Source organism: Grammomys surdaster, unplaced genomic scaffold, assembly GCF_004785775.1.
Source record: "Grammomys surdaster isolate TR1022 unplaced genomic scaffold, NIH_TR_1.0 121858, whole genome shotgun sequence".
Classification (NCBI taxonomy): Eukaryota; Metazoa; Chordata; class Mammalia; order Rodentia; family Muridae; genus Grammomys; species Grammomys surdaster.
The window spans coordinates 7,088-22,150 of record NW_021617544.1 but is presented as its reverse complement, the minus strand read 5'-3'; the positions used below and the strand labels follow the sequence as shown (position 1 = coordinate 22,150).

Below are 15,063 nucleotides of genomic sequence, written 5' to 3'. Positions count from 1 at the left end.
AAGGTCAAAGTTGAGATTTGCCACAGCAAGAAGTGGGCCCAGCCAGTTGTAGAGGGTCAGTGTGAGTGACTCTGTTAGGAAAATGGCCATTGCTTTTGCTCTTCCCTTCTGATCAGGTGGGAAAGAACATATTCTTCTGCTAGGTAAAGCTCAGAAGCTGCTATCCTCCCCCTGAAGGCACACACAGGTACACAGAGACCTGGGAACAGCCACAGGTCAGGGTTTGCTGGCTGACTTTCCCCTGCCATAACCTATGTTGCTTTGACAGTAGTTAGACATAAGCTGCAATGAACCTAATGGCCTTTTCTTCAAAGGCTCCCCTTTCCCAGAATGAAGCATGCCTGCTTTATAATGCTTTGATCCTTCAAGGCAATCCTTGGCCTACTCACCATGATGAATTTTACTTCACGAGTCTTTTACCAGAATTTGTCTCTGCCATAACTTTATATCACAGACCAGGAAAGTGACACTGGAGTGAATTCACAGAGCCACTGATCTACACAAGGTAGACATGGGCCATTTACCCTTAGGTTTCAGTGTTTCCCGCGTTATTGTGAAAGTCATAAGTTACGTTTTTTAAATCACCATGGCGTCAGAGGGAGCTCTTCCAACTGCACTCAATAGATCTAGGAGTATTCCTTTCCCCGTAAGTCCCGTTAGACAAAGACTAGGTGATAAACGTTTTTTATACATGCAAATGTCCATTAGCAAGTACATCCAAATGCTGTTTGAATAATGGTCTCTGTGTGTAAAACTTGATCCCTACTAAATTTGTATAGGGGATCTTGATTTTCTGCCTGGTGGTTTAAATGAGTTTTCTGCACTCTGTTGCTTTTGGCTGTAGATCATGAATGCCATTATCATTGCCTCCTGACGGGACCCAGTCCTAGGAACAGCAAGGCATGCTTGCCACTGACATAAAAATCCTATGGTTCAAGACCCCTGGGTTGAAAAGCCAGCCTTGTTTCTGGTTTCAGCAAGTGCATCTCTCTTGCTTCTGACCATGAAATGTTACCTCTGGGGTCTTGTTAGATGGAATCCTGTCATCTCACTGGTACCCAGGGATCCCCGCTTCTTAGTAACACTCTTGTCCTCACTTGAAGACACTTTAGAATACAGAACCCTCTCAAGGATGCTCCACTCACATTAAGAGTGCATTCCAAGGGCGTGTGGAGGTGCACACCTTTAATCTCAGCACTCGAGAGGCAGAGGCAGGCTTGGACTACACAGCAAGTTTCAAGATAACCCAAGATACACAGAGAAACTCTGTCTCAAATACTAAAAGTAAAAAAGTAAATAAATAAACAAATGTAAAACTCAACAGATGTGTGAACACTACATGAGGATATGGAAAGAGAATCCTGGTTTCCTTCTCGTTACAGTGACATCGATTCCCTCTGAATCTAGGTAGGATCACATTGAGTGCCACCACCCATGGGCTGACACTCACACCAAGTCCTGTATGTGTACCTCCAGCACTGACACATTTATGGAGAAACTATAACTCCATTATTGGTTTCCACCCCAGTTTGTGAGCTCTGAGACCACAATAGGCTTCTTGGTCAGTAGGAGACAGATGCACTATGTTGGTTCACTGGAGAACTTAGTAGTTACTTCTGATCAGGAAAAAGAGCCCCCCTCCTGTGGACACAGAAAATAGCAACTCAAGATAATAGATCTCGGTTTCTAAGTGATTATTATTGAATAAGAAGGTCCACATGGCCCTCGTGTGGAGAGGTCAGCAAGGGAAACATCAAATTCCTTCTTACAGGCTCTAGTAAGTATACCTTACATATGATGTTGCTTTTATTTTGTGAGTTTGTAGTTATTTTTAGAATTTAGCCAGCATATTTGTGTGTGTGTGTGTGTGTGTGTGTGTGTGTGTGTTCATGTGCAGTTGTGTGTCACGGATACATGGGAAAACAGAGGTCAATCACGAGTATCTTCTTTAGTCATTCCTTGCCTTACCTTTTGACGCAGGATCTCACTGAAGTCCGAGCTAACCAATCTGATTCAGCTAGTCTAACCAAACTGGCCTCGGATCTCCCTCCTCCTCTATCTCCTCAGTGCTAGAACGGACATGGTTTCCCCTTAGTAGATGCTGGTGATTGAACACAGGAAGGTCCTTCTGTTAGAACAGCAAGAGCTTTATGTACTGAGCCATTATTATTTTTTCTTTTTCTTAATTATGATCCCTCTAAGCAGTATTTTCATTTTCCACATAAACAGAATATATTTCTGAAACACAGTTCTCTCAAAACCAGGATGAAGACTTAGCTGAAAGGTATATTTGAACAGAAAATTTATGAAAGGGACATATTCAAATTGAAAGCATCTGATACACTGATGTGACAGATGACTCATGCCTATAATCCTAGGAGTTGGGAGTCAAAGGTAGGAGGATCAGAAGTTCAAGGTTATCTTTGTCTACTTAGCAAGTTCAAGTGTAGCCTGAGCTATATGAGACCCTGAGTCAACAAAACAAAAGAAAATCAGAGATTGGTTGATTTCATTATAATTTGTCGGTTACACACAACTGCATTCAAACTGCCTTCAAAATTTCACAGCTTTAAATAAACCATTTACCTCATGTTTTGGGGGGGGTTGGTGATTTTCCCTGGCTCAGCTGTTCTTTCTAATGGGTTTCTGATTTAGCTCCTTCTCAGCTGCATGTAATGCCTGTATCTGCCACCAGGTGGCAGGTCTCTTGGGAGCTAATCCTCTGGATGGTGTCCCTTGTGTGCCTGGGGGTGGGGGGGGGAGGATGATGAGTAAGAAGGTCAGGCTTCTCTGTCATCAGACTAGCCCAGGATCATCTACTTGCCTGAACACAGCCCCCAGAGACAGGAAGCTGGCCTATCCTCTTGAGACAAATATTCTGAGATGGCAGGACCACATTTGCTGCTTTGTATTAGCCCAGGAAGAGTCACAGGAGCAGAACTGACTAAAGACACAAATGGACTGGGTGCAGTTCCACACTGGAGTGAGTGCTAGGCATGCTTAAGTCCAGTCGCTAGCTCAGGAAGTAGAGTGTGCAGGGTATGCCAGGCGGGAAAGTAGGGAGGAAGAGGAGCAGACCTGATCTGAATGGGAGGGGCTCCAGAGTCTTTCTGTAAAGAGGTGCTCTCCTTTAAAAACGCCAGGCACATGTTTCGGTGCTCACTTGTAATCTCTGCACTGGAGATTTGTGGATTCCTGATGCTTGCTGCACAGCTGGCCTCACCCAATCACTGAACACCAGAGCACTAAGAATGAGAGACTGTCTCAAAATAAGGTAGACAGCACCTGAATGACAACAGCTGAGGCTGTCCTCCAGACTCCATACCCCCATATGCTCCTATGCTGGATAATACATACCCACAATAAGAAGAACGCTTACAAAGAGACATGGATGCTTGCAACCATTTTTACGACTTCTTCCAAGTCTATCTTTTTCTTTCTCTCACTTGGAACAACTTCACTTTGTATCCTGTTCCTATAGTTCAACCCTTCCCTAACTTTCATATGTGTCCTTCCAATAACCATGAGTCAACAAAGCTATGCGGTAACTGTCCACAGTCGCTTTAGAAAACACCCAGGGAGCTTCCTCTTTAACATTATGGACTTTCCAAAATATTTACCCAGGGCTGACATCGTGGCTTAGAGGGTAAAGGGACTTGATGTACAGGCTTGACAAACCCAGTTCAATCCCTAGAACTCACAAAAGGAGAGAATTAGTTCCCCAAACTTGTCCTCTGACCTCCGCACACATACTGAAGCTGTTTTCCCTCATACACATGCCAGATACACACATATTAAATAATTTGAACAGATTTATTTGAAAACATATAGATTAAACAATCTGTTTACGTAGTTTATGTACATGAGCACACTGTTGCTTTCTTCAGACACACCAGAGGAGGTCATCAGATCCCATTGCAGATGGTTGTGAGCCACCATGTGGTTGTTGGAAGTTGAACTCAGGTCCCCTGGAAGAGCAGTCAGTGCTCTTAACCATTGAGCCAACTTTCCAGCCCCTAAAATGTAGATCTTTTCAGAAAAAAAAAGATCAGTGGCAGATTTGATGGAACTGTAAAATATATTTTCACATTCTGAGTAAGTCTATTAGTCTGTAGTTCTTCCCCCCCCCCAATAAGGTGATGAAAAAATACAGAACACCACCAGACAGCTCCAATGTAAGAATACATCCCTGGTTGTTATTTAATCTTTATTTCTGCTGCTGTGCTGTATATTTTCTTCGTCCTCCAGCAAAATAATTTTTCCTACTGTGGTCAGTGTTGGGGAAATAGTTTTGCCTTGTTTGTTTTCTGAGACAGAGTTGGAGGATGTAGAAATTGGCCTCAAATTCATCTTTCTGCTTCTGTCCTCCAAGTACTGGAATTGTGGGCAGGGACCTCCATACACACACACACACACACACACACACATACACACACTTGTATTTCTCTATTGTATGTGTGTGGGAGTGCACAAGGCACAGCCTTTGTATGAAGATCAAAGGATAATGGGGGAGTCTGTCCCTCCTTCTCCCATGTGGCTCTTGGAGATTGATCCAGGCCCTCACGTTTGGCAGTAAGTCCTTTCCATGCTGAACCATCTTCTCAGTTCCCAGCTTAAAACAAGACGTTTTCTCCACCCAGAAACCTTTACAAAGATAAATCAGAAAGAAAAGAGCTTTAATAAGCCTTAAGTCAGAATATAACACACATCACAGGTAACACACTGGGAGCGTGCAAAGACACACTCACCCTCTTGTGATGCTATGTGAGCACATCCTATTACACAGATGTTCGAAAGAGACCACAGTAATTAGTCCTTAATTAATTCTCCCAGTAGGAGAATTTGTCAGCACCATTTGTTTATCCTAAATCCACCTGATAACTGGGTCACCACCTGCATCAGTTCATTGGTTTTTTTACAATGGGAAAACAGGCTTTCTGCATGAAAGAGGTAGTTTTGCATTTGGGAGCCAAGCTTTCCTCAAAGCCAGGCTCCTCATCACCACAGAAACTGGGAGACGGGGACCTATCACAGTTCATCAGATTACAGATCTCTCTGTACATATGTAATGAAACATGTTATAATGTAATGATATATTTATATTAAAAAGACATTTAATAGAAAATAAAAATTCATATATAAGTATTTAATCAATTTATACATGCTGTATAATAAGATCTCAGAAATAATAAGATTTCGAAAGTCAATCTGAATGACCTCATCAGAGAACTACCTAGGGAACTAAATTTGAGTAGACAGAGTATTTAAAGAAATACACACACATTTTGAAACAGAAATAATGTAAATTGGTTTCCTGAAGGAAAACACTTAAAGTCATGGAGGGAAATCTTTCCCTTGTCCTTCGGAGGGAGAGCTGAGCTCCATTCCTGATCTGTGTTCACGCTTCCCTTGAGCAGAGCCCCTCTGGGTCAGCCACGGTCAGTAGTAACCATGGGAGTTAGCTCGCTTATATTCTCACTGGTTTAGGATTTAATAATCCAGTCCCTCATCCGGCAGGTCGTAATGAAATCTCATGCACCAGAGAGAAGTCTGGACTGTGTGGATTCAGCAGTGAGTCAGAGACAGACTCCGTTCATTAAGGAAATTGTATTGCTTAAAAGGAAACATAACAAACAGATAAATAAATGTTCTTAATAATTTATTTGCAGTCTGCCCACAGGCGCTATTGAGTGTAAGGAGAACAGTAAAGCAGCCTGAAGGCCTGAGCTGGGCGGATATTGTAAGGAGGACTGTGGGGTCTGAACTGTGAAGGAGTTCACTGCAGATGAAGACAGGTAGTGTCACAGCAAAGGAAATGGGTGTTTGGTTGGAGGAAGGGAACAGTTGCCAGGGGCGTTTCACTGGGAATAGGAACATAGAAAAGTGGTCTGTGGGGCCAGAAAGAATCCTGCTTTAAAATATGGGATGTTTGACGTTTCTCTTTCAAACAAAATTTTGTTTAATTATTACTGTTTTTATTTAAATGGTGTGTGTGTGCATGTGCACACACATGCACCAGCATGCAAAGCCAGTGAAGCCAGAAGAGGGTGTTGGAACCATTGGAGTTGGAGTTGCAGGCAGTTGTGAGCTTCTGGGAACTGACCTCTGTCCCCTGGTACAGTGTCTGGTACTCCTAATTACAGATCCATCCCTGCAGCTCCAGAGATGCCTCCAAAATAACCCAAAACAATAATCCATTTTTGTATGATTGTAACAAGTGTTTCACGTGCATGTATGTCTGTTTTGCTTGCATGTATGTCTGTGTATCACCTGTGTGCCTCAGAAGAGGGCATCAGATCTTCTGGAACTGGAGCTGTGGGCTGCCATGTGGGTGCTGAGACTCAAAGCTGGATCAAAGCTGTTCTGCAAGAACAACTGCTATTAGCCACCGATTTACCTCTTTACATGAAAATACACGGCTAGCCTGTGACTTCAGCTCAAGGTCATCCAACACCCTGTTCCATCTCCCGTGGATACTCACTCACATCTAACATATGCACACATGTAGACACATGAATACATACATACATACATACATACATACATACATACATACCACTCAGATCTAAAATATGGACATATGTAGACACACACAAATAAACAAAACAAATAAAATTTTCATTAAGAAATCAAAATTCAGGGCTGGAGTGATGGCCTGATCGTTAAGAGCACTGGCTGTAGACCAGGCTGGCCTCAAACTCAGAGATATCCACCTCCCCCTGCCTCCTGAGTGATGGAATTTAATGGTTTGCCTGGTTTCCTGCTTATTTTTTTCTTTTTCTCTTCTTTCCTTTTTCTTTTTTCTTTTCTTTTTTTTTTATATGAGACAGGTTTTCTCTGTGTAACCCTGACTGTCCTGGAACTCACCCTGTAGACCAGGCTGCCCTCCAACTCACAAATCCACCTGCCTCTGCTTCCCAAGTGCTGGGAGTGTGCCACCACTGCCCAGCATCTCTGCCTATTTTTGACTATATAAATACTTAGGTTTAATGAAATTGTTGTTGCAAAGATTACCATTTGCCTTATAGAATGGCCCACAATGAGCTGGGCCCTCCCACATCCATCACTAAATAAGAAAATACCCCTACAGGCTTGCCTTCTGCCCGATCATTTGAAGGCATTTTCTCCATCGAGGTTCCCTCCTCTCAGATGACTTTAGCTTGTCTCAAGTTGACATAAGACTAGCCAGGACAAGGTCTAATGTGGTTGAAGTCAGATGATGTTCCCGGCTGCACTCATCCTCAGAACCTTCTGTATTCTGTCCTCTGCCTGGGCTGCAGGATCTGAGCTTCTCCTTTGTCCTTCTTGCTCTCTCTCTGGAAGGGTGTTTGAGCCTTTGCTGTCTGTTTACGGAAACTCAGGGTAGCCAAATGTCTTACTGGAAGCTGAAGACTATGATTGCAAGTTTCCCAAAACAACTGGATAACACACTGAAGCCTGTTATTAAGAGCTACAAACATCTTGCCGTACCCAGCAAGGCACCAACTGTTTGCAGCATGCACTGGTTAAGAATCTGTGTGCACTCTTGCTCTGTCCTCCTTAATGTTGTTAAATTAAGGTGGTATTACAGGATTTCCAAACACTGTGAATGTGCAAATATGTCTTTATTCAATAACTGCAGTGGCCACTCATGGTAGCCCTTTCTACAAGACACATCTACGTCCCAATCCCTGGAACTTGTATTGTCTTAATTGACAAAGGTGTGAATGTCATTTAATATGATAAAATATATGACTGTAGGACTGGGGACATGGGTCACCAATTAAAAAAAGCACATACCGGTTCTACAGAAGACTCAGGTTCTATTCCCAGAGCCTCCTGGGGCAGCCCACAACTGCCTGTAACTCTAACATCAGGGAGATCTGACACCTTTAACTCTGTGGGCACCTGTGGTCAAGTTCACAAACACACACACTCATTCACAGAATTAAAAAAAATATCAAAGCTATGACTGGGTTATCAATCTCAAGTGAGGAACTTAGTTTATCTAAATGTGCTCTAAATACATTTACCGATGACCTAAAAAGAAAGACATCCTAGCTGGATGATGGTGGCAGTAGTGTTTGCCTTTAATTTTAGCACTTGGGAGGCAGAAACAAGCAGATCTCTGAGTTCAAAGTCAGCCTGGCCTACAGAGTTAGTATCAGAACAGCCAGGGCTACACAGAGAAAAGGTGTCTTTAAAAAGAAAAAGAAGAAGAAAAAGAAAAAAAGAAAAGAAAAAGGTCATCTCAGGTTGATGATGTGCACCTTTCATCCCAGCACTCAGCAGCGGGCAGAGGCAGGTGGGTCCCTGTGAGTTCCAGTCCAGCCTTGTCTACATAGTGAGCCTAGGCCTCCAGAGCTACATAGTGAGATACAACAAAGCAGAGAAGAATGTAGACCGGGATGAGAAGATTGACTGGTGGCAGAGACAGAGAACAGTGTGATGCTTCTCAGGTCCAGGGATGCCTGGGTAGCTTCTGGGACGTTGGCAGAGACAAGGAGTGCATTGTCTCCTAGTGTCCCTGCAGAGAACAGGACCCTGCCACTGTCAGATAAGCAGTGTCTATACCTGGGAGAGAGTGTATTTTCCCACACACCCCATACTCTGGCTCAGCAAACAGAAGAAGTATCTGTTTAGGGACAGGAGACGTCGCTCAGTGGTTAAGAGTACTGGCTGCTTTTCCAAAGGACCTGGGTTTGATTTTTAGTACCCACATGGTGTCAGTACCACTCACAACTGTCTGTAACCTCAGTACCAGGAGGTCAAATGCCCTTTTCTTGCTTCAGCAGGCAAGAGATTTCATGTTTGAGGCCAATCTAAACTCCACAGTGAATTCTAGGCCAGCCTGGATCATAGGAATTTGTCCTCTTTCATTCAGTCACACACCTTAAACAATTATACATTGTAAAGATTATCAGATCTCCTTCATGGATGGAAAATATCCATTGTTATTGTGTCTGTGGTAGCAATGCCTCATGACTATTACAAGGAGTTATAACAGCTCTGCATGTGAACATCTAAATCAGTCACTCAGAGAAAGAAGCCAGGGCCATCCTCTGGCTCAGCAAACATGCAAACAGAAAGTCCAAGCCAAGGACTGTGGTACACATCTTTCACCCCAGCCCTTGGGAGGAGAGGCAGACAGATCTCTAAGTTTGAGGTCTGGACTATATATATAAAGATCCAGGCTAGTCAGTCAGGGCTAGATACTGAAACCCTGTCTCAAAATAAGACAAAGAAAAGAAAAAAAGGAAGAAAGAAAGAAAGAAAGAAAGAAAGAAAGAAAGAAAGAAAGAAAGAAAGAAAGGAAGGAAGGAAGGAAGGAAGGAAGGAAGGAAGGAAGAAGTAAGAATGAAAATTGAGAAAAGTGTAGCACAAGGAGGCCTCTGGCTCCTTTCTGGGCCTGCACTGTGGCCTGTTGTCCCCTCTTCAGGCTGCTTTGCTTTTGCTGGGTGCCTCACATTCAACCCTGCAACTCTGTAGTAGGGAAGTCAGGGGTGGGGTCTGCAGTCCTCAAAACTATTTTCAGTTTGAATAAGTAGAGAGCATAGTTTAAAAAGTGTGTCTGTGTGTGTATAATATATCCATCTTGTATGTGTGTGTCTCTGTGTGTATATAAATATATCCATCTTGTATGTGTGTGTCTCTGTGCATATATAAATATATCCATTTTGTATGTGTGTGTCTGTGTGTGTATATACATATACCCATTTTATATGTGTGTGTCTCTGTGTGTATATAAATATATCCATTTTGTATGTGTGTGATCAAGTATGTATACATGCATCCGTCCATTGTGTATGTCTGTGTACACTCTATCATAGCGCTGGGTTCCTCGAGTTATTGTCATTTTGTTATCTTGTCTTTTTTTTTTTTTTTTTTTTGCTTTGGAGCTGAAGATCGAACACTGGGCCCTGTGCTTGCTAGGCGAGCACTCTACCACTGAGCTAAATCCCCAACCCTGAGTTATTGTCTTAAAAGACAAGGGAGCACACTTACCAAGGGTCCAGGAGATACGCACTACTCTGTTTAAAAGACAAAGCAAACTTGAAATTTTGACCTTTTGAATATGATAGCTGCTTATATAGATTAGCATGAGAAACACCTTAAGTCTATAGTTCAGAGTGATAGAGAAGAGGTATGGGGTCGTGGCAACACCAGAGTCAGGGCAGCTGGTGAAAGGAGAAGTAAGATTACTTGGCAGGGTCACTGGAGAAGCTGTAAGTGGCAATGGTGAGTTAGTTCAGGGGGTACACATAGTCAGCAACTTTAAAGTGCCCAAGTGGCATGACATTAAGGAGTTGGTGGGCCGAGCTCAGGGTCTGAAGCAGAAGGTGAAATGACAGGTTATTGTTATTTATGAGGGGGGATGTCAAGGAAGTAAGGAGCTTGGAGGAGTGTAAGAATGTCCTGTGGTAGGTGAAACAGCTCTAGCTATCTTGGCAGCTCGGTTTTTTCCCTTGGAGACAATAGAGACATCCATTTCATGGGATCTGCAGTGGACAATTCCACTGTTCCTCAGGCAGAGGTAGTCTGGCCATCAGGCCTAGAAGATGAGAAGCTTTTTCCTGTGGGGAAGGAATGTGTGAGAAATGAGTCACTTCTCTTAGGCAATAGGAGACATGTAACTCTCTGAGTATCCTCTGTCCACAGTTTAGACCAAGCCCTGGCAGTGGGCAAGGCAATGGAGAGGTGTTTCTCAGTGGTTATCATATCACAGTCTAGGCAGTCTTGTTGTCACTGTGCCCATGTCACTCAGAGATCTGGGGAGTTGGGGGTTCACTGTCAGGATTTGATAGTCTCTGTCTATCATAGTAAGCTTTAACATTAGAAAAGCATAGTAACATAGTTACCATAGTAACATTTAACATTACCTTCAGCAGATTTCTGACAGGAATGAGAGCCAGTATCTATTAAGTATATTGGAGTTAGACAGTCTGTCTCTATTTGTTCTAGAATGTATCTAGTAAGTAAAGAGAGTACATTGTAAATTAATAACAGTAGCAAAAACAAGGCTAAAGATACTTTCGGCAGATGGGAACTTGTTTCAGAAGTTCCTGAGGACCAATGGCTTTTATCTAACTGTCAATAATTCCATAATCCAGGTTGATCTCATTTCTGGATAGTCTTGAGAACTAACATTTACCACATAATATAGTTTGGCTACATGTTTGTATCTTAGTGTGCTTTCTTTTGCTGTGTTAAGAGGCTATGACCCAAAGTAACTTGGAGGAAAGAACTCGGAGGTTAGTTCATCAGAGGAGGCTCAGACAGAAACTGAAGCAGAGGCCATGAAGGATTGGTTATTCTTTATGGCTCCCTCTCCATGGCTTGCTTAGTTAGCTTTCTTATATCACCCAGGGACCACCAACCTGGTAGTGGCACTGCCTACAGTGAGCTGTGTCTTCCCACCCTGATGATGGCAATGGCACTGCTTACAGTGGGCTGAGTCCTTCTACACTGATGGTTAGAGAAATACACTACAGATATGCTTAGAGCCAATCTGCTGGCATGGATGTGGGGGTGATGCCCTCCCTCAATTAACTACCTACGGTAGTCAGGAGAGCTGGCCCTGCCCTCTCATTGCCTGTGGCTCTAGGAGAATGGGCCCCCACTCTTTGACTGGGGAGCACAATGGAGCTGTGCTCTCTCTCAGGGTGGGTGTGGAGCAATTGACACAGCTGTTCTCCACATGATTCTTTCTCTGATAGTGTCTACTAAAGATTGGGGTACAACACCCCAGGAGCTAAACAGAACAAGGTGTGGCTTGTACTGAGCAGAGTTCTCTTGAGACCTTCCTGGGCTGTGTGTCTCAGGGGAGGAAACACGGCTAGAGCTGTGGCAGTGTTGCTTGATCTGGCAGCAGCACACTGTGTAGGTAGAGCATCTCTGTTTTCTATGGTGCTGTGAGTGCTAGGAGCCCAGTTGATGTCCTGGGAGAGGGATGGTGGGGACCCTAGTACAAGTGGGAAAGAACACAGGACTGGCCATGACTGTGGCTCTTGAGGACATTACTCATGGCTTGTCTCAGCATTATGACACTAGATTCCCACTGTGCAGTCCCTGCTGGTTTATGCAAGAGTATTTTTCTCTTGTGTGCTCTGAGTTGTGGGACAACCAGCTGCTGAGCCATTGGAGGAGAGAACTGGGTGAATGCTGATAACTCCATATGTGTTTCTTCACTATCCTCCATTCTCTCAAATATTTTTTTATTTTAAAAGATAAAAGAGTCTAATGGAGTGAACATCAATCCATTCTTAAAATTGGTTGGTTCTGTTTGTCCGGGAGAAGGTCCTCTTAACCACTGAGCCATGTCTCTAGCTCCTTGATTTTTTTTTTCTTAAAGCTAAAGAAAAGCCTGGGAAACAACCTGTTTTTTCATTTGCAATGTATAAGAATTGATCATACAATAACCAGTTTTGGAATTGATTCAGTGTAAATAGGTTTGTTTCATGTGTTATAAAACGTAATACTGCCAGAAGTGGTGGCCCAGGCCTTTAACTCCAGCACTCAGGAGGCAGAGGCCTTCAAGTTTGAAGCCAGTCTGATTTAAATAGTGAGCTCCAGGAAAGCCAGGAATATAGAGTGAAGCTGTCTCTAAAACAAAAACAACAAGAAATCTAGCCCCACTAGAAGTGACAATAGGCACACGCTCTCTGCTTGCACTGTTAGTAAAGGTGAAATGGCTTTGATCACAGGGCTGCTGATTGTTTTTCACACATGTTTGTGGGAGTTAGAACTCCCCTTCCATGTGGTTCCTGAGGATTGAACTCCTGTCATCAGGTTTAGTGGCAAGTGCCCTTCCCTGGTGAGCCATCCTGACAGCCATGTTCTTTCTGGTCTGATTAGTGAGTGTGTGTTTGCCTCTGAGCACAATATATGTATCCTATTTTCCTGTACACTCCTGCCTCAGATAATCTAGATGTTTGTTTTTCTTCTTTGTGTTTCTTATTAATTTTATGTACATAGGTATTCTGCCTGCATGTATGTCCGTGTGAGGGTGTCATGTCCCCAGGAACTGAAGTTACAGACAGCTGTGAGTTACCATGTGTGTGCTAGGAATTGAACACAGGTCCTTTTGTTAAGAACAGCTGGTGGTCTTAAATGCTGAGCCATCTCTCCAGCCCTGTGTTTCTTTTTCTTTTTCTTTTTCTTTTTTTTATGATCTAGTCTTGTAATGTAGTTCCATCTGGCCTGCAACTTGACATTGTAGACCAGCCTGGACTCAAACTTCTAGAGAGCATTCTGTCTCTGCCTCCCTGGGCTGGGATGCTAGGCATGTGCTACCATGTCCAGTGAGAGATGCTTAGAAATTTCATACTCTTTTCTTGTAAGTAAGAAGGGGTTCCATTCTGGATGAGGCTTCCAAATAAAGCTGCTGTGTGAAAGCAGTTGAACTGGAGGTGCTCAGACATGATGATGCTCTTGTTCCCCAGGGTGTTGTGACCTGGGTAAGCCCAGAACAGCCCAACTACATCAAGATGTTGACAACCCTCCCTGAGATGCAGATTGCGGTCACTGAAGATATAGACCAAACTATCAAACTGTGGGACTGTCACAACAGGGACGCTCTGGTGACTAACAAGCTGCTCTTTCCCTGTCAAACAGTGAAAGCTGTCTTTACAAAGTATAGCCCGATTGTCTTGGTAAGTGACCCCCAAATCTGGAATAGTCACATAGAACAGAACACTTGCCAATTTGAGGGCCCATGACTGCCCAATCTTAACTTGCCATCTTGGAGTCTCTGCAAACCCTGAGAGTCAATCACAGTATACCATAAGCATGGCCATCCCTTAGCCTTTGACCTATTTCATGTACATTTCTTTAATCCATTCTCTTAAAAATATGTTAAAATTCTTTCCTCGGATCTAGGAGAGATGGTTCAGTTGGTAGCAGTGTTTGATGTGCAAGCATGTGCAAGTCCCGAATTCTAATCCCTGACACTCAAAGAAAAAGTGAGATTGACTAAAGGTGCCTGTAACCCCAGTAGTGTAGGGGATGGAAACACAGGGTCACTGGGACTAGACAGCTGCTATCCAAGCCAGCCTGAGTCCAGGTCCAATAAGAGACTCTCTCAGGAAATCAGGAGAAGAGGATAACAGGATACCTGGCGCCCTTCTCTAATTTCCATATATGTCCTGGTATGTAATCTACGTACACATACATAAATATACATATAACATGCACACACATACACACACAAGTTTTCTAAGTGGTTTTACATCTTCCTGTCTTTGAAATGTTTATTATTGCTTAATCCATGAATTTGGGTACAGACTATGGAGAAAAATTAGAAAGATATTGAGAAAAAAGTATAACACTGACATTGTGAGTACTGGAGAAGAGGGTCTTAGGGCTTGGAAAATCTTTGCACAAACCCTACCTCATGTGTTTGAGACAGAATCTCATGATGTAGTCCTGGCTGGCCTAGACCTCACTGTGTAGACTAGAGTGGTCTAACTCACAGAGCTCAGACTGCCTCTGCCTTCTGAGTGTTGGGATTGAAGATAATACACTACCTGGTCCTACAAAAGTTTCTTTTAAAAAAATGTCCTGCTGGGCGTGGTGGTGCATGTCATAGAGGCAGGTGAATCTCTTGAGTTTCAGGCCAGCCTGGTGTACAGAGTGAGTCCAGGATAGCCAGGGCTACACAGAGAAATTCTGAAAAACTGTCTCAAAAAAAAACAAAAGGAAAAAAATTATTTTGTGTGTGAATATTTTGTTTCGATGTGTGTCTATGTATCACATGCATGCTTATAGGACAGAAAAAGCCATTGGAGGCCCTGGGGTTGAACTCTCTCTCTCTCTCTCTCTCTCTTTCTTTCTCTACCTCTCTATCTCTCTATCTCTCTCTCTACATCTGTCTATGTCTGTCTATGTCTGTCTCTATGTCTGTCTGTCTCTATGTCTGTCTGTCTCTATGTCTGTCTGTCTCTATGTCTGTCTGTCTCTCTCTCTGTCTGTCTCTCTCTCTGTCTGTCTCGTCTCTCTGTCTCATCTCTCTGTCTGTCTCTCTGTCTGTCTGTGTCTGTGTCTCTGTCTCTGTCTGTGTCTCTTTCTCTCTGTGTCTCTCTCTGT

At 43.3% G+C, this 15,063-nt stretch overlaps 1 protein-coding gene across 1 annotated transcript in view; it reads left to right on the top strand.

Annotated features, from left to right (window-relative positions):
- Positions 1–586: 586 nt before the first annotated feature.
- Positions 587–15,063, top strand: part of LOC114636083 (F-box/WD repeat-containing protein 15-like) — a gene marked incomplete at its 3' end in the record, with an annotated part of 16,747 nt that continues 2,270 nt past the window's right edge. The window contains exons 1-2 of the mRNA XM_028784373.1: positions 587–646; positions 13,422–13,631. Coding sequence (XP_028640206.1) covers positions 587–646; positions 13,422–13,631 — 270 coding nt within the window. The remainder of the gene's footprint in view (positions 647–13,421; positions 13,632–15,063) is intronic.